The 20,698-nt window shown below is 39.8% G+C and overlaps 1 protein-coding gene across 1 annotated transcript in view; it reads left to right on the top strand.

The window, feature by feature from the left end:
* cacna1db (calcium channel, voltage-dependent, L type, alpha 1D subunit, b) overlaps positions 1-20,698 on the top strand; it is a 114,464-nt gene that overhangs the window by 40,735 nt on the left and 53,031 nt on the right. The window contains 6 exon segments of the mRNA XM_037774181.1: positions 55-194; positions 603-745; positions 4,484-4,636; positions 6,299-6,495; positions 10,725-10,828; positions 11,123-11,292. Of these exon segments, the coding sequence (XP_037630109.1) occupies positions 55-194; positions 603-745; positions 4,484-4,636; positions 6,299-6,495; positions 10,725-10,828; positions 11,123-11,292 (907 nt within the window).

Raw genomic sequence — 20,698 nt, 5'->3', positions numbered from 1 at the left:
CTCAGATGACTAAACTTTTCTCTTTCTTTTATTTTTCTCCCTCTCTCTACACAGGAAACAGTAGAATATGCCTTCCTGATCATTTTCACTATAGAGACATTTCTGAAGATTATTGCCTACGGCCTGGTCATGCACCAAAACTCCTACGTCAGAAACGGCTGGAACATGCTGGACTTTGTCATCGTCATAGTGGGGTGAGTTCATACTGTAGGTAACACATATTGTTTAAACTATACACACTATCGCTCATACATTCTCTTGATGTCCAGTAGCAAGATGTCAGTAATGTTTCAGCGCATGCAGAAATGGTTACATGTGTGTGCACATACATGGCCTTGTTAAGAGTGATGGTTTATCAGTAGACCACCTGGCCCCAGTAGGACTTCAATGTAAATATGCACAGACATAAAGAACACACACATAAAAGCATGTATATAAGCACACGCTTCCACAAACAGGTGCATGTACACAGAGACAGGTACAAAGAGGACCCATGGTTTTGTTTTTTTTGCTTTTGCTTTCATGTGTTTTGCTCTCTTTTCATGACATCTCTTTCTCAAACCGCTCCCTCCCTTTCCTTTTCTCTCTCTCCTCTCCATCAGGTTGTTCAGTGTGGTTCTGGAGATGATAACCAAAGACGCTGACTCTGGCGGCCAGTCTGGAGGCAAACCTGGGGGGTTTGATGTCAAGGCCCTCCGAGCCTTTCGCGTGCTACGACCCCTTCGCCTTGTCTCTGGAGTTCCTAGTGAGTTAAAGCTTCAGTAGGCAGAACATTTTTGACATAATTGGGCAAAAAATCCATAATAACCTTTCAGCATATTGTAATTCAAGTGAGAGTGAGAGATAACTAGACTTCTGCACCTCCTCATGGCTCTGTTTTCAGGCTTTAGAAAATCTGTGACGGGAGACTTTGGCCAATCACAGGTCATTTCAGAGAGCTGTGGCTCCGGCTGGTGGGCGGTGCTTGGTATTTCCTCAACAGATCTCAACATGGCAGCCGGGTCACAAACTTTCTCATTTTACAGCTAAACAGTACACTACCAGATGTTTCTGAAAACATTTGAGGCGAGAAATAGGCATTACAGCAACAGAATATTGATTCATATTTGATCAGCGCTGCCTAGTTTGACTGTTTGATTGGAGTTTGTGAGTGATTGACAGCTGCTCAGAGACGGCAAGGCTCCAGCTCGGCTCTGATTGGTTGTTTTCCTCCGGTCTGTGAAATCTTGCAGATGCCATTAAGAGCGCTGGAGGACACAGCGGCACATGATTTCTTTCAGATTACCTGTCTCATGCACTACTGTCACGATATAGTGACCGTTTTATGAAAATAACTTTTTTAAATCATTATTTGCTACATTTCTACACACTGCAGCTTTAACACCGTGCTGATCTTAGGACTTAAGTCAAAACTTGAGTCACTTGGTCAACCTTTTTTTTTTTTTTTTTACTTAAAAGCCCTGCACACCCTATTTAGAGCTGTAATTGGGTTGACGTTGGGTGGAGCTATGCACCCCAACCCAACCTGGATATGAGACATTTGAAATGGGGCCAAACTCTATGTACTAATGACAACAACAACAACGGTGTAAATAAAGGTGCAATAAAGCAGTAACAGGAGAGTGAAATAGCTGTCAATCAAGCATGGTGTGCACACACCCACTCAGAATGCAATTCAGTGTGGAATCCTAGTTAGAAATATAGGATGCTCTTTTTCTCTTGTCTTGGACAAAAAACATGTTACACCTGTATGTCCTGTTACAATTAGTTTTTTTGTTGCTACGTTGAGTTCAAATGACCGTCCACAGACACAAGAGTCTTCAAAGAGAAACATTTTGGTACTGTGTTTTTTTCAGATTTTTGTTCCAGCTCCATTGAAGTCTAGTGCAAAGTCAGTCACCATGGCAACCTTAAAACATCCAAAGTTCTTTTCATTTCAATTAATTTGGCCATTTCAAATACTTGAACATATTTAACTATTTAACTGGTGTTCCATTAGATTATTTTCATGGACACATAAATCACACAGAATATATCAAATTATAAGAAAAGAAGTGGGCGTTGATTCACTTTCTGATTGCACAGTCTGCTTACGGAAAGTGCTTTTAGTTTTGTATGATGCAGTGTTTAATTCACCGTACCCCTGTCTGAATTTTAACACTTGATGCCGTAACTCTCCCGTTGATTTTCCTGCCCAGTGACTGCTGGTGAAATTTAGCTATCCAGTTAACTCAGGGACAGACAATGGCTGTCCATTATCCCTGTTAAAGACTGCAAGTGAGGACAGGTTAGTCACTGCAGACTGAAAGGGAGGGGTCGTATAACAGCTTTATCCACAGGGGACATTTTGACATGTCACAGTAAGCAAAGCACAGGTGTAATAAAATGATAATAATAAAATAAATGACAGTTGAATTACAGTTAGGTGCTTCACTTTCAGGGTCCTGGTATATTGTGCATGCTGGCTCACTGTCACACTGTCATGGCTCAACAACACCTGTGCTTTTCCTACCATGACAAGACAAAATGTATGCTGTAGAAAGGGCCGATTAGATTATCATAGGTTTACTTCGTAATCTTACAATTCTAAAATACAACTCTTAAAGGGACTGTTTCTAAGAATCAGAAATTGGTTGTAACAGCGACACCTGTGGCCGTTAAGTCAACGAAAGTCAGTGTCCTGTTGCTCGTGCTCGCCCCTGTGCACGCGCTACATGAATGTGAGCGAGCGTCCGTCAAAACAGTGAGGCGACACACGTCAGCTAAAACCACAATATCACTCTATATTTCAGCTGCTTGGCAGTAATGTTAACTGACCAGACGAAGGTCTCTCCATGAATCACTGCTGATCCTAGTGTCGGCTTTTCCTGCTTCAGCCTCCCGACCGCGGTCGGAGGAAACATGGGAGGCACCGTCACCTGGTCGGAGACGATAACGTTTCTCACTGCGTAGCCCCGTCACTTCACAAGACACGGGAAACCTCTGTTGGTCTGGAGGAGCTGCAGCATTTATTTCTGCACAAACTTCCACTGTGCATTCACTAGATATTCTCAGAGCTAAACTGACTCTTCTCCAGTGTGTAGTGTGCGCGCATGCACGTGAGAGTGGAGCGAGAACGCGCGCGGTGTGTGAGTGAAGGCAAGCAATGGAGCAGAGTACAGCAGAGACTCCGGCCCTGGAGACCAAAGCTACGGTCTCCTCCGCGTCCTCCGACCGCGGCCAACACAGTTTTGCAAGATGGGCTTCACTAGATAGAACTTTGCAACTAGCTAATATAAGAACATTTGTTAATTGTTTCAACTCAGTGGTAAAAGTAAGTAACGTTAGCTAAGTAACGTCAGTAGCTTGGTTGTTATGTATGATAATAGAAAATTATTTTAGTTTAGTTACTCAAAAGTCCAAGATGGCTTGTATTTCATGAAAACTTGCGACTCAAAACAGCCAGCATGCAAAACATGTTAACTAATGCAAGGCTGTCTATTTACAGCAAAGTTAGCTGTTTGTCAAAGTGTTTTTTGAGGAAGTTCTTTCTCAACACAAAGTCCTTTTCATGGAAGACATTTTAACTCGTCATAACAAGTTACTGGTTTGAAGAAACCTATAACTTATTGTATTTGAGTGATTTCTGTTTCCTTCACTATATCTGTTCAGCTCATGTTTGACCTTACATGAAGTTAGCCTCATGCATTCTTTGAGTTGCCATAGCAATGTATCATCCACTGTTCTCAGGGAGGAAAGGACACCTGGGAGAGATGAACTGAGCTGAGACGACATTTTCAGTTCTATTCTAGTTTAACATTTGTCTTTGTCAGACGGTACGTGCAGTTTAATTAAGCTGTGATATTTCGGCTTGTTGGGTGATGCTACAGAGGCCGCTTTGTTGGCTTTTTATTGCCTATTATTCAGTGATAGCTAGAGGCTTTGAGAGATATAGATAATTACATTACAACAACTGATAGATTTGTGTGTGGATCTGTCTGTTTGCCTTTCTCTGCATATCATTTGTCTATTGAAAAATTCTTTCACGGCTGTTTGCAAATTAACAAAAAAAACCCTGATGCTAATCTGAGCGAACCATTCTGGTCTTTTAGTTTGAGATATTCTTCTCCTGCTCTATAATGCACAACACATGTTTTGTGTAGGACTACTTTTAGAGTTTTATTCAGCATTAATGTCTGTTCTTACTGACATAAACACGTATTTAAGGTTTATTCATTAATCCAAATAAGGCGATGCAGCAATTTACCGGCCGAACATGACACAAAATAAACAACAACAAAACATTGGTATCAGCTATCAGCCAAATTTTTATTTTAAACATCGGTATCGGTCCATAATTTTGCAATCGGTGCATCCTTAAGGCACACATATCCTGTTACTGCTTTTTTCATATGGATGGCAACTGAAATTTGGGAAACCCTGATACCATGTATATTTCTGTAGGTGTGTTCCCTCTGACCTTGGCTTCTGTGTGTGTTTGCAGGTTTACAGGTGGTTTTAAACTCCATTATTAAAGCCATGGTTCCTCTGCTTCACATCGCTCTGCTGGTCCTCTTTGTCATTATTATCTACGCCATCATCGGCCTGGAGCTCTTCATCGGCAAAATGCATGCCACATGCTACATGAGACAAACAGGTATGGTAGTGCTGAGTAGTTTTATTATCCACTGTGTCATCCATGAGATTTGCCTGGTGAATTTCATGCTATTTATTCTATGTTTTACCCTTTAAAACCCTAAATTGAGTCCCACATTTGACCTACGGTGTGACCAGGCATATACATCTCATCTCAGGATAGATACAGGCTTTAATCCCTGAGGATGAATGGACACATGTACCTTGTATGTGAATGGTGGCGAGCTGCTGAAAACAGGGCAGAACAACAGATGGTGGATTAAATCTAGTGATTAAATGACTAATATCTGGCTGTTATGTAAACAGGCTTGACCTTTGCTCCAGCATTACTTCCAACTAGGGCTGTCACAAAATCAGGTTTTCACTACACGATTACACGATTACCGCGACGTCTAGAAGAAAATTTGAAAAATAATAACAATGCTATCAGTCAAATTCATCTTTAGCTTTGTTTGTTGTGCGTTTTGTTTCTTTTTTTGGCAAATGAATTACACTCAAAATACGAGTGTAGGGAGGTGGAGAGAGAGTATGTAACCACAATTGTACAAAAACGGGATTTAAGAGGCGCTGGATTATCATACGTGTATTATTAACACGATATCAGTGTTTCATTTTTTTTTTTAAAATATCACAGTTATTGTCAGTACCATTATATTGTGACCCTCCTGCTTCCAGATTTATTTAAGAAGTAAGGATAAATTAATTGAAGCATGTACATACTGTATATACATACACACACATGGACACAACCGCAGTCATATTCTACGATGGCAGACGGACATGAGCGTAGCAGTTTAAATCACAGGGATTGGTAGGCTATATAAGAATACAACAGCACTCTCTCTGTTTCCCCATCTCTCTCTCACACACACCTTTCACCCTCTCTTTCTCGCTTTGATCTGTTTTGATCTGTTTGTTTGTGGACGCCAGGAGAAGCATTGTAGACTTAAATTGAGAGTTCATGACAGAGCGAGATGGAAGCTCCCTTTAATCCCCGCTCGCTCGTGTCTGCTCTGTTTGCCATGAGAAAGGCACTTACTGCTTGTTTGTGTGAATGGAGGGGCGCATGCGTCTGCTACAGAACAAGGGTAGTTGTGTGTGTGTGTGTATGTGTGTGCATTGTGGATATCATTGACTATGCATATGTATGTGTGTGTGTGTGCATCATTTTCTGCTGTGGTTATATAATGATTGCATGATGACAGAACGTCTAGTAATGACATGTAACCTACATAGAGGCCTGTATGAAGGGTTATTCTGTGCTGTACGGACTGCTGATCTCTATGTGCTCAGTGATAAGCTTAAATAACCATGATTATCTTCTTATGGAGTAATTATTTCAAATGATGAGTGATGATGATCGTAATTAATTTCAGAGAAATCAAAGGATAATGCACTCACAGGACATGAAATAAAAGGAATAGGAGAAAAGAAAAGATTAATTATGACTGAAGATAAATTATGACAAATGAATACAAAAGAATAAAACGTTAGTGTAATAGGAGGCCAAGACAAGATAATGGATAACCAGTAAAAGGAGATGATAATATAGTATGATTAAGGTGTCATTTTAAACGGAAGGCTGTTTTTTTATTCAGTTTAAACCTTTATTATACACCAGTAGAAATACCATAGATTCATCTGTCTGACTCTGTGCCCCCAGGTGCCCTCGCGGAAGAAGAGCCCACGCCGTGTGCGGTATCGGGGCACGGCCGTCACTGCCTGCTCAATGGTACATTTTGCAGAGAGGGCTGGCAAGGCCCCAACAACGGCATCACCAACTTCGACAACTTTTTGTTTGCCATGCTCACTGTGTTCCAGTGCATTACCATGGAGGGCTGGACCGACGTTCTCTATTGGGTAATGTGCCACTCTGTATCAATCAAAATCACTCTGATGAATCCCAAATGGGGCGCACCATTTTTTTGTTTATTAATCTATGTGTGTCATTTTTGAGATTTTTGATTTTGACAGAAACTTGTAAAATATTCTGTTATACTTCCAGCATGAAACTATGCTGATGTCATCTCGAGGGCATTTTTAAGATAACAGATGAAAACAAGGTGACCTATTTGTCATATGATTACCCGGTATATAATTGCCTTATTTACAAGAAAGGGAATTAAATGTTTCCTTAATTTAGATTATGTGAGACTTATTTTGGCTCAAAATATTAATTCAAACGATGGTAGTATTCCAATTAGGGCTGTCAAAGTTAACACAATAAATTTGTTTTAACAGCACTAATTTCCTTAACGCATTAACGCAACTTGCCATTTTTAGGTTGTAGCGGGCTCAGTTTTTAAACTAGTTGAGATACTGGCAAGCAAGTCATACTAGCTTGTCGGGAAGGACGCTAAATTTTGGCGGGGAAAAACTGCCATGGCCATTTTCAAAGGGGTCCCTTGACCTTTGATCTCAAGATATGTGAATGAAAATGGGTTCTATGGGTACCCACGAGTCTCCCCTTTACAGACATGCCCACTTTATGATAATCACATGCAGTTTGGGGCAAGTCATAGTCAAGTCAGCACACTGACACACTGACAGCTGTTGTTGCCTGTTGGGCTTCAGTTTGCCCTGTTATGATTTGAGCATATTTTGTAGGCTATATGCAGTACCTGTGAGGGTTTCTGGACAAGATTTGTCATTGTTTTGTGTTGTTAATTCATTTCCAAACATAAACATATACATACATTTGCATAAAGCAAGCATATTTGCCCACTCCCATGTTGGTAAGAGTATTAAATACTTGACAAATCTCCCTTTAAGGTATATTTTGAACGGACAAAAAATGTGCGATTAATTTGCAATTAACTATGGACAATCAATAAATATTTTAATCGATTGACAGCCCTAATTCCAATTTATTGAAGGCTTGTCTTGAAATAAGTGACATTAACTTAACAATTACTATTGTATTATCACATTGCAAATGGCAGCAACATGGACACAATTTAGATGATATACAAAAGTGTTATGTATCATACAATCACAATAATGATGCCTAAATAAATTAGAAGGTTTTACTGAAAATGTATGGGCTACAAGAAACACTCATTGAGGCCCTTAATATATAAAATCTCAAATGACATTCTGTCCTACAAATTCAAGGTATATGATATTTTTTTTATTCCAAAGAAGTCTTCATTGAGGGCTGTAGCCTGAGCCTGAACCGACACCCTTCATTTAATTGATAATGACAAGCATTTTAAAACTAAAAAAGCCAGGCTCACTTCAAAACCCTCAGCTTCTCATTACCAAAAATCACCAACAGCTTTTAATTAGCCAAAACACTCAGTGTTGAGGCTCAACTCACAATGAGTTTTCATCAAAATCCACCCACATCCTTTTATTGATGGAGACCCTCATCTATGAAATAATGAACCTCTGTTAGTCGTCCTCTCTCTCTCCCTCACACACTCTTTACTTCTCTTATGAATTGTATGTGTTACCATGGCAATCCCAAGCTGATACTGCTGTTAAAGTGGTGAAGGAAGGAGACTCGACAAACCTTAAAGAAGAATAGATAGATGGATAGATAAACAGATGGATGGATTACCTCTGACCTTTCCTACAGAAATCAATTAAATATCGCTGCAGGGTGGGTGGCGGTGTTTTGTGCGGTGGCTGGAGCCAGAGTCGAAGCGTTGAGTCGTCTCTGCCCAGCAGGCAGGTGTGTTTTTTTTTCAGAGGGAATATGAGTGTTTAAAAGGCTCTCTATATGACATCCAGAGCATTAATATAACAGCAACAACTATTTGCTATATAAAGATATAATGGAGTAATGTCTACCTGAGCAGAGAATGAAGTCACTTGCGTGCGTGCCTTTTAGTGCATCTTCATGCATATGAGCGTGCCCCACTGGCAAGCCCACGGCCGCCGCTCTGCACTGCGTTAACGGCGGTTACAGCTGGTCCCCCCCCAAATGGGGTGACTAGATCCCAACAAACCAAAAATGGGACAAAGATTATGTTTGTGTGGGACAATGTGGGACACGTTTCCAAGGCTGAGAGGTAGTCTACAATTTTGTTTAAGTAATAAACATTTCTATTCTGCCCCTTATCTTGTAACATCTCTATGTTTTGCCCGAATGCATCCATAGATCGGCACATCTCTTTTTGAGCCGCACGTTTCTTGTGAGACTCACATGAACTGTGTCGCTTCATGTCATATTCCCCCCGTGTGAAATTGAAAAATAACTGGCGAATTTCACAAAAAACTCTGACGATCGCCTTCCACCGGATCATAAATACTTATAAGTAGTTTCACAGTCTTTGTGTAGCTGCTCTTCCTTTTCTTTGTGGTAGTTTCCATCATATTCTGCTTAAATCTGCATAGATTGTGACTTTGCGTTGACTCGCAATTTTCTCCGTTGGGCATCCAGTAGCGTAGCAAAGACGATGAAATGTTAATCTGCACTTGACCCACGTGTACGCAGTTTGACAGCGAACACAACGACCGTGATGACAGCCTTCCCTGCCGTCTTCACAGCCATTTGATAAAAGACAGATTTAAAAAAAGCGTGTGTCTTGCAGTGGTTTGACTTTTGAAAACTAGAGCCAATGAAAATGCGGTACATCGTCTCAATTTGTGGGATGTGGGACAAGGAATAAAAATGCCACCTGGACACCCTACCCCCAGGTTAACACTGTTAGCTCTGCTGGGCACTGGGCTTTGAAGCAAATTTTACACAGTGGCCAAACGGTGGAATTACAACTTCCGTGTCCATCACGTGATGCCATTGGGCCCAAAAATACTTTTTCCCATACACTTAAATTGGGAAAGAGACATCTTTAACTCAGCGGATAATTTTCCCTGAGGTAAATCAACCTCCCAGTTTGAATAGCCCTCATTTAAATCATAAAAGTTGTAAAATGCAATAATAGTCAAATCCAGAGTTATTTTCCTTCCTCTGTTCATGTGAATGAGGCTGGACCGAGGGCTGGACCGAGGGCTGGGAGGTGGGGTTAAAGGAAACGCAAGCCCAATGGTTGCGGAACATCACCAGAAGATCCGAGTAATTTTATACTTCCTAGTCAAGCTTTTTTGGCTTCATCTGCCACTGAGCAGCTCTCACAGGAATGAACGGGGCCTCGCCTTGAGTGCTGTATCCAGTTCTCTTTATACATCCATTATGTACATGGGGTGAAGAAAAGTTAAGTGTCAAGTGTGCCCAGTATTTGACTGTGTAAAAAAACAGTTATGTGCTTATAAATCAAGTATCAACTGTCTCTATGCCAAACAGCTCTATTAAAAGGCACTTTAGCTCTGTAATGTGGCCATTTGCCACATCCTCAGTACTTAGAGATATTTTATCTCCTAATATCTCCTCCACTCATTACTAACCCAGTTGTCTCTCTCATGTTGCCCTCTAGTGGTCACAGTTCCTGCTCCAGTTTTAGTTGCAGCTCTCTGAATATCTCTTTCCCTCTTATGAACTTTAAACATCCTCCAGTCGATTACATTTTATTTAAAATCCAGTACTGGATTTGATAGTGGCACCCTTAAGCTTTAAGCAAGATGGGCTTGTACTCCAAAAAGTACATTAAAGCCTACACAAGTACACTAATAGCAGTACACAAAATTTAATTTTTAAGGCTGTGCCCAGAAGTAAACTGTAAATACCTGAAACATTCAGAAGAAATACTGTTATTCTTCCATTGATTTAGTTCATAGGTAACAATATGTGTGGAGTATAAATGTGCAGGTGAGTAGAGGTGTTTTTTACTGGCACCATCATCCCAGGCGGAACGGCTGCAACACTAAACCAGCTGTCAAACCAAACATTTGGTAGAATTATACTACTTACTCAAATGTCTACAGAATAAATATATGAGGATTTTAATGATCTCTTCTTCCTCTTTTCTATTTTCTGTCCTGTATTTTTCAGATAGATCTTTTCATGAGTTATGAGTCTCTGGGTTTAATTCATCAAGATGAGTTTTATGAAACAGGAAAGAATTGTATGCAATTTTAGAATTACAAAATAATATATAAAAAAGAAGAGAATGTGTGCACAGTTATGAAACGAAATATGAATAAATCATGTCTAATACATCTCCTTCTCTACTTCTGTTTCTATTTAGATGAATGATGCAATGGGTTTTGAGCTGCCGTGGGTCTACTTCGTCAGTCTGGTCATCTTTGGATCCTTCTTTGTTCTCAATTTGGTTTTGGGTGTGTTGAGCGGGTAGGTTTAAAATGTGCTTGTGTTTGATTTATGCTGTGCTTTTGACAATATGTTGTCCTTTTCAATACATGATGGCTTTGATATGCTAAACTCCACCAATTTTGTCCAATTCGTTTTAATTCTTCCAATATAAGTAGCCATATGATGATCAGTTTTGTGACCCTGAACAGGATAAGCAGGTTTAGAAACCGGATGGATTGATTGTTGGTTTTCCTCGACCCAGTCTTTGGGAAAGACTGCTGTACAGTATTATCTGACTCAGGTTTGACAGCCATTATGCTCTGCCCTGTCCAGAGAGTTTTCCAAAGAGCGAGAGAAGGCCAAGGCTCGGGGAGATTTCCAGAAGCTGCGTGAGAAGCAGCAGTTAGAGGAAGACCTGAAAGGCTACCTGGACTGGATCACCCAGGCCGAGGACATCGACCCCGAGAACGAGGAGGAGGGTGACGAGGAGGGCAAGCGTAACCGTGAGTTTCCTGGATTTAATCCTTTTTTTTTTTCTATCCGTGTCTAAAGCAGGGACATGAAGAATGCAAACAGAGCTGTGAGTTACCAAGCTTTAAGTTCTCCTGCCTTCAAATAATGTTGCACATCTCTTTGTATCATTGATACTATAAGGAGGCAGGTGAGGAGGGCGAACCATTACTCATCTCTCTGTTGTTATTCCACTTTGACAAGCTCACTGCTGCTTTTCCTTTAATGTATCACAAAGGAAATGTTTTGTATACCAGGGACAAATCGCTCCTGGCTCAGCTAATAACACATAACTTTTTCCCCACAATTAGATGTTTACCGACTCTTTCCAGCATTTGAAGAGTGACCAAATAAAACGGACATACTGCCAGGTTGCACTTAGAAATTTACATGCTGACAAACAACGACAATCAAATCTTATATTCAGTACAAAGGGACAGAATCACATGTTGCAGACTGTAGACGACATGCAAATATCACCTTACAAAGATGCATTCAATACAATATATCTTTCTCCAGGCATCAACTTGTGCAGTTTGGTATAACAGAGTGAATCATTCCAGAAAACGGTTACATGTTGTACCAAAATGAGACATTCACCATCTGAGAAATCAGCACACAAATTTGGCTTTTCTCTGGCAAAATGACTGTTATTGAGTGAAACATGTAATGGGTCAGTATTATAGTAGTCCCTTTAAGAGATTATCTTACTTTCTATTTCTTTGCTATTTTCCAATGCCCTTATATTTTATATTGCTGCCACTAATTAGGTCAAGGACCGAAATATATAAGGGCTGTCAGGCAATTCAAATATTTAATCGCGATTAATTGCAGATTAATTGCACATTTTTTATCTGTTCAAAATGTACCTTACAAGGAGATTTGTCAAATATTTAATATTCTCATCAACATGGGAGTGGGCAAATATTCTTGCTTTATACAAATATATGTTTATATGTATTACTGGAAATCAATTAATAACAAAACAATGACAAATATTGTCCAGAAACCTTCACAGGTACAGGGTACAAAATATGCTCAAATCATAACATGGCAAACTTAAGCCCAACAGGCAACAACAGCTGTCAGTGTGCCAGTGTGCTGACTTGCCCCAAACTGCATGTGATTATCATAAAGTGGGCATGTCTGTAAAGGGGAGACTCATGGGTACCCATAGAACCCATTTTTATTCACATATCTTGATGTCAGAGGTCAAGGGACCCCTTTAAAAATGGCCATGCCAGTTTTTCCTTGCAAAAATTTAACGTAACTTTGGAGCGTTATTTAGATTCCTTAGGTTTTCTAGTTTCATATTATGCCAGTATCTTCACACCAGCATTAAAACTGCCCGTTACAACCTTAACAAAAATCTTAGCAAACAGTTGCGTTAATGCGTTAAAGAAATAAGTGCTTTTATTTTTTTTGACAGCCCTAAAATATATACTTCCTTGTGTGTCCTCTGTTTTCTCACATCCCTTGAATGTGAACCACAATGTGCTGCAGTATCACACCATGGATATAGTTTTAAATGTTACACATCATATAACATCAATGCATTACACATGTAGATGCTCATAATTATCTCTTGATCAGTGCAGACATAAAGTCTCTGCAGGTTAGGGCAAATGTGGAACCAGCAACAAAGTGTGCTACTCAGAGGGGACTGTAGTACGGTGAAATACTGCCCCTCCTTTATGTTTTTCTTCATGCATTAGTGCTACAGGATCTCCTTGGGGAGGCGCCACAGTGCTGTGAAGTAAGCGAGTGAAAACTGTGACTCAAGCCACGGTAGCGACTTCAGAGGTAGCACTAATAAGAAAGTGGCCGATGATTTTCGGTCTTTTCTATGGTGTGGCCTTGTGTGTGCTGTCACCATGACAACACAGGGGCAACTGTGGATGTTTGGTTGTGTGTGTGTATGTAAGTATGAGAGAAAATATTGCTTATACTGATCTGGACGAGGCTTACTGTTGAAACAGGATGTTTGCATCCTGTGTGGTTTTCCGGTGAGAAAACCACTAGTACAGAATTCAAATAACTAGAATCTGTTCACACGGTCATTTCTGACCAATCTTTTTTTAGTCTACAGTAAATAGGAGGTGGCTGCTGCAGACTGTTTGCTTGTGTTGACAGTGGAAATGAAGACATTATTCCTCCTGATGCAAATTAAAAAAATGCACTACAGGAATGCATTACTGCTTTTGTTTTGTTTTTTTGTTTTTCTTGTGTAGCGTAAAAGGACTGCAACTGCTTTTTGTTTTGTAACCAGTGGGCAACCTCTGAAAAGTCTGAGAAGTGAAGCCAATGCTGAAGTGCCTTAAACTTGCGTTCATTCTAATAGTACTAATAGTCAAGTACTATTGTATACTACCGTTTATTGTGCACCCTTAACCAGTATGTTTTCTCCTAATAGTAGGCTGTGTTTTTTATCTTAAAGGTCCCATATTGTAAAAAGTGAGATTTTCATGTCTTTTATATTATAAAGCAAAGTTTAATTGAAATATAAATACTGTGAAAGTATCAACACGCTCAATCCACAAAATAATTACACACAGCCCGTATTCAGAAATTGTGCATTTGAAACAAGCCGTCAGGATTTCTGTCCATTTGTGATGTCACAAATCTACAATATTTAGACCATTTCACAGTTTTAAACGTAAAGATTCTAAATGTGTCCCAGTTTATTTCCTGTTGCAGTGTATGTGAATGATATCAGCTGACAGGAAGTAAACATGGACCCAAGCTGTTTCCTAGCAACGCAATTCCGTTGCCATTCCGTTGAAATGCACTAAAACGGAGCGTTTCTGATAGAGGGTGAATACAGGTATATTCAGACAGACAGTATGAGAAAAATAATGTGTTGTTTGAACATTAAAGCATATCAACATGTTCTAGTAGAAGCCCAAAATACAAGTATGAACCTGAAGATGAGCACGATATGTCCCCTTTAAGCACTCCTTAAATTGTTCAACACTTACATTAACATTATTAAGTAATGGGAAGATCAGCTTCTCTTCAATTAGAAATAGTGTCTTTATCCTGTATTCCACAGTTAAAGTTGTCCTTCATCCTCTTATGAGTTCAGCCTTTTTCCCTTATAATAGTTATCACTGAATCTGTAAAAAGTAATGTGATTTGATTATTGATTTATTTATTTTTCTCTTAAGTCTTAATAACATTTTTATATAAACAAATCATTTAAAAAAAAAAAAAGAATACATCCATAGAGCTTTTAGAAAGGTGCTGAATAAAAGTATTGCTTTTCCTAAAAAACAATTATGATTGTGAATTAATAATTTTTTTAAATGGTTAAATGGCTTGTTGTGAGCCAATAGTATAATGACATTGGTATCATGTAGTTTCTCTGTGTTGTCACTCAGTGATCAAGTTGCCAGTTAGTGTGGAAAAAATGGATAAATGGCTGAGTTTGACGGTGTTGTACTTGAGGATGGTTGGTAGTGTGAGTAGGAAGAACGGACCAGCATGCAGGCGTCGATTTTCCAGAAACACTGAATTCATTCCGGCTGGCCACCAAAAAGAAGAACATAAACCATTTCATTCAGTTTATCTCTTAGGGTTCTCTGCAGGCAACTAATGAGAAAAACCTTTAGGTACACAAAACACTGGCCTTCCTTCATTTCCCTGGAGAGTGAAACAGACCAACCAGTTTGCTGCCTTCCAAGACATGTTATGCCCTGTCACCTGCTGTCTGTGGCCAATCAGGGAGGATCTCTGAAATTAGTGCCACTTTAAACCAGGTGGCATCAATCTCCCCTCATCTGGAGCCAAGTGGTAGTCAAACTGCACTTCGACAAACGATATTAATCAAATGTACCCCCTCAAAAGGCACAAGTATTAAGTCATATTGTTAGTGAGGTAGAGAAACGAGAAAACATTCCTTTCTTTAGAACTGACTAACAATACATCAGGTAAATTACCCACAAAGACATTTTAAAGGGGAAGCACACTCCTTCTTCTTAAAGGGTATGGCAGGTCTTCTTGTTTGATTAGATGAAGGTGTGTGCTTCCTTGCTGTGCACTCTGTAGCGGTCTACAGTCTCTCATTTTATATTTCTACATGATGTAAGCATCTGCTGTTATAGGCTACAAATTCTGGCATTCGTATTTCCTTTCTACTCAAACAGTGACAGTGACAGTAGTATGAAGAACACGCTGTGGCAGAGTAATGCGCACAACCATAAGTTAATTAATTTGAATTACAAAACAGCATAAAATAATTAGGGCTGTCAATCAATTAAAATAGTTAATCGCGATTAATCACACATTTTTTATCTGTTCAAAATGTACCTTAAAGGGAGATTTGTCAAGTATTTAATACTCTTATCAACATGGAAGTGGACAAATATGCTGCTTTATGCAAATGTATGCATATATTTATTATTGGCAATCAATTAACAACACAAAGCAATTACAAATATTGTCCAGAAACCGTCACATGTAAAGCATTTAGCATAAAAAATATGCTCAAATCATAACAAGGCAAACTGCATGTGATTATCATAAAGTGGGCATGTCTGTAAGGGGGAGACTCGTAGGTACCCATAGAACCCATTTTCATTCACATATCTTGAGGTCAGAGGTCAAGGGACCCCTTATTTCGCCTCCTTCACGACAAGCTAGTAGGACATGGTTGGTACGAATGTATTTTAGCTTTAAAACTGAGCCCCGCTACAATCTAAAAACGGCAAGTTGTGTTAATGCATTAAAGAAATTAGTGCCGTTAAAATGAATTTGCATTAACGCATTATTATCATATATAAATAAACTATCAACAGTGGGTAGCTTTCACACAAAGAAACAAAGTATCTATCCTTGCCCCACCCTTCCACACCCAACACTGAGAGCATTTTGTGTTTAATTGTGTGCGTCACATGATGACACAGAACAGTCTATCAGGATGAATGCAAATCAGCATCGCGTGGAGATACTTTAGACTGCAGTTCTGCTGCTGGCAGCCTCGACTGGCTGTTATTTTTCCATCACAGTCTCAACAAAGAAGTTCCTTGTTATATCTGTAGCATGTTAACTTTCTGGCTTTCGTGTTTCCTTTCTACTCAAACAACCATGTGACAGTGAAATCAGTATGAAGAACACGCTGTGGCAGACAGTAATGCACGCAGCCATAAGTTGTTTAGTTTGAATCATAAAAAAGCATAAAATGATATATATGGTTATTATTTGTATAACTTTAGGACATCTTGAAAATTATAGGCAGACAACAGTAAAATAGGGTTTTGACAAAACATTGCTCAAAGACAAAGGAAAACACATCAAGTAGACATTAAAGCTCATCTTTCTTCTTCTCCTTGTGGAAGACCTTTCCATCCGACTGCTTCTTCCAGCTCAGTTTGACGTCTCCAGTCACTCCTTTGTCATTCAGCCTCTGTTTGAACTGAGACACAAAAAGATTTCCAGAATATCACTCGAAGACAATTTCTCGCTTAACACACTTGATCAAATCCTACATCCTTTTTCACATTTACCTGGAAGCTCTGTTTTTGGAGCGCCCTGCTTCACACTTATATTTAGTTATTTATATTTTTATATTTATTTATATTTGTCTTCCCAGTTTGACAAAAGCTGTTATATTGTTTGCAGTGTTTTATTACAAGTCTTTTCAACGATGATGGCATGTAAATGTTTACTCTGCGTATTGTATATTTAGGTTGCCCTCAGCTAAATCATTTTATCTGTTATTTATATAAAATTGCAAAGGTCATATATATAATAACAACCTGCTTCAAGAGGTCCTCCATCACAGCAGGGTCATCCAGATCCAGAGAAGAGTCCTTTTTCACCAACCTCACTCTGATCACTTGCTTTTTTACGACTTTGAAAAACAACAACAAAAACAGGCGTTATCAGTAACAACATTTCTGTTGGGATAATACTTTGCATTCTTTCACATTTTAACACTTTAAAATAATGAAAGAGAAATATGTGCTAGTTACATTTTCCAGCTTTTATTGCAGCTGCTTTATGACCTTTATACCCTTAGCTTAGCTTACGATGGACCTTTATTGTCACTATTTTATTGTTGGTTATAGACTATCTCATAGCATTCTGGCATCAATGAGGCACTCTTCAGTGGATTGCTATTGCATGTTAACTTTCCAAACACTCATGAACATTATCAACATATAGAAATATTTTTTCTGTGTTATTTTTCTCTTCATTTGTTGGTTTGGGGTATTTTTTTTCTACTGTATCTGCAAAGAAAGTAAATCTAAATCTACATCTAATAATGGAATCATTGTATTAGCACTCACCACGACTGTAGCAGATAAAGGCTGCTTTATCATCACAGTTCCAGTCCTCCCATTTGCTGGACTTGCCAAGGTCTGCTACCACACATTCCTCTTTTGTCATCATTGCATTATATGGTTCCCCTTGTTTCCAGTTTGTAAATGAGGAGTCACTCCCGTCTGACCACTTCCAGGAGTCTCTGAAAAGGCCGATCCAGACTCTGTGTGTTGCGGATGTCAGGTTTTGAATCTTCAGGTTGTCTGCCTCATTTCTCACACTGGCCAGGTCTGTGTGATGCTCTCTGCAGTAGGTCTGGGCCTCAGTCCATGTCATGGTGTTGGGAATGAGGACAAATGTTCCAATTGGCCCTGAAAATATACTCTAGTCAAATATTGTGTAGAAGTACCATACATACATAGTAGTTTTCCATCCACTCCACGTCACTGGCAGTATTCGTATGATAAATCCATTGAGATACAAAGAACCACTTCAATAAACTAATGCATTTGTGTGAAAACCAATGCTAAAGTTCTTTAAACTTGCATTATTTCTAATAGCCAGCAGGGGGCGACTCCTCTGGTTGCAAAAAGAAGTCTGAGTGTATAGATCTGGGTCTGGGAGTTTAACCCTTTCACAGTGTGTTTTCAGTTCATGGAAGTTAATTATAACCTTTTGGTTGCCTGAAAATGTCTTATTCAGCGTTCGGTTGTACTTAGCTCCACCCTCTCGTGTCACTTCTGGTTGCAAAAAAACAAGATGGCAGCGGCCAAAATGCCGAACCCAAGGCTTCAAAACGGCAGTCCATAAACCAATGGGTGACGTCACGGTGACTACCTCCACTTCTTATATACAGTCTATGATTTGTACAAATAGTAACTAATCAAAGATTGTAATCATAAAAATATTAACAAGAGTGTTTTGTTGCAGCCTTAAAGGGACTGTTTGTAACTTCTTACACGTATAAATCACCCGGGTCGGTGTCCCATGCGCGCTCGCATATGCACGCTCGCTTATGCACGCTCGCTTATGCACGCTTGCGTGTGGCTACGCTGTTCAGACAAGACTCCAACACAAAATACACGGAAGCACCAAAACCGCAAAATTATATCTAGTGAAGCCCGTCTTGCAGTGTTTGCCGCGGTCAGAGGACGTGGAGGAGACCGTAGCGTTGGTCTCCAGGGCCGGAGTCTCTGCTGTACTCTGCTCCTCTGCTCCTCTGCCTGCCTACTTGCCTTCACTCAGCTCGCTCCACCTCACGTACATGGACGTTTGTGCAGAAATAAATGCTGCAGCTCCTCCAGACCAACAGAGGTTTTCCGTGTCTTTGTGAAGTGACGGAGCTCCACAGCGAGAAACGTTATCGTCTCCGACCGGGTGCCGGTGTCTCCCTCCGACTGCGGTCGGGAGGCTGAAGCAGGAAAAGCCAACACTAGGATCAGCAGTGATTCATGGAGAGACCTTCGTCTGGTCAGCTAACATTACTGCCAAGCAGGTGAAATATAGAGTGATATTGTGGTTTTAGCTGACGTGTGTCGCCTCACTGTTTTGAGCGATGCCCGTTCATGTCTATGTAGAGCGAGCACAAGTGCGAGCCCGACGCTGACAGGTGTCGCTGTTAACAAGCATTTCTGATTTCTGACTTGTTTGTGCTATGTTTCTCATAGCAAATCTCAGCATAACGGTGAAATCACCACAGCCTGGTCTCAGACATCTCAGATTTGTTCAGCGATTGAAATAGGTCTGGTGTTGTCGCCCTTCACGGCTGTTTCTAACAATCAGAAAACAAATGACCAATCAGAGCTTTGTAGGCGGGAGTAAGACCAGGAACATCATCCTCATACAGCTACTACCTATATAGCTTCAACTATAAAAACTAGCAAAGAAATGGCGACTTAAAATTATAGCAGCGGACAGATACCTCACTCGCTATTGATTAGTTAGGGCAAAATAAAACAGTATACCAAAATGTCAAAGAGAAGCAGAAAAAAAGAGAGCACACGTGGATGAGTGACAGAGAGAAACTACTGTATAACAATGGATCAGTAGTTAAAATCCTCACCTCTTGCATCAACACAGACTGCTGCACTGCGGCGGTCACATGGTTCATCATTCCAGTATCCATGCACCATCTCTGTGCAGCTTTCTCCAGGATAAGCATTGTTTGGCTCACGGGCCGACCATTTCCTGAACTCAGTCTCCCCGTCTTTGTAGAAACGTCTATCTGCCAGTGACCATCTCCAACTGCTCACATCATTGTACAGCCCTATCCAGGCTGCCTTAAAGTGAAAATGTGTCTCTTTAGGACTTTTATTTGTGTTTCTTCAGCCTCATTTGTAATATTGCGAAGCTTAAATCTGCTCAAGGCAAAATTTAACAAAATTCCAATTACACTGTGTATTGTGCCTCAGTGAAAGTGATTAAATTACTTAATTTCATTGTTTAATCTCTAAACTGACTAACTGAAAAGAATAAACATTACAGCATAATACATGAAACTGTTTATCAACATAAGAATATAAACAGAAAAAGCAACATTAGGTAAAGTTAAAATTAATTCCTTTTAATTGCCCTGGAACGAGTCAAATTGATACCAAGTTTGAAATCTTGTGTTTTGCAAGTATCACATTTTGCCCTTATTGTCCAGTTTAGCAGTATATATTAGGGATGCTTGATGCAGTTTTTCCCTAAACAAAGTGGGCATGTCTGTAAAGAGGAGACTCGTGGGTACCCATAGAACCCATTTTCATCCATCCACATATCTTGAGGTCAGAAGTCAAGGAGCCATGCCAGTTTTTCCTCGCCAAAATGTAACATAACTTTGGAGCATTATTTACTCCTTCCGGAAAAGCTATGGCATGGCATGGTTGTTACCCATGGAACCCTTACGGTGTCTAGTTTTATATGATATCTGTACCTTCTCTCTAGCTCTAAAACTGGACCTGCTACACCCTCTGAAAGACAGTAAAGTCAGTCGGGATCGGGACACAGAGGGTTAAAATACAAAAATGTGAAAATATCGGTTATCATATCGATATCAGGCAGGTAATCATCGGTTATTGGTATCGGCTGAAAAAAAAATCCATAATGTGCATCCCTAATATATACCCACATGTTCAAACATGTTTTACTTTA

The sequence above is a fragment of the Sebastes umbrosus genome, chromosome 6 (genome assembly GCF_015220745.1).
Source record: "Sebastes umbrosus isolate fSebUmb1 chromosome 6, fSebUmb1.pri, whole genome shotgun sequence".
Taxonomy (NCBI): domain Eukaryota; kingdom Metazoa; phylum Chordata; class Actinopteri; order Perciformes; family Sebastidae; genus Sebastes; species Sebastes umbrosus.
The sequence above is the reverse complement of the archived record's forward strand: the minus strand, read 5'-3'. Positions and strand labels throughout refer to the sequence as shown.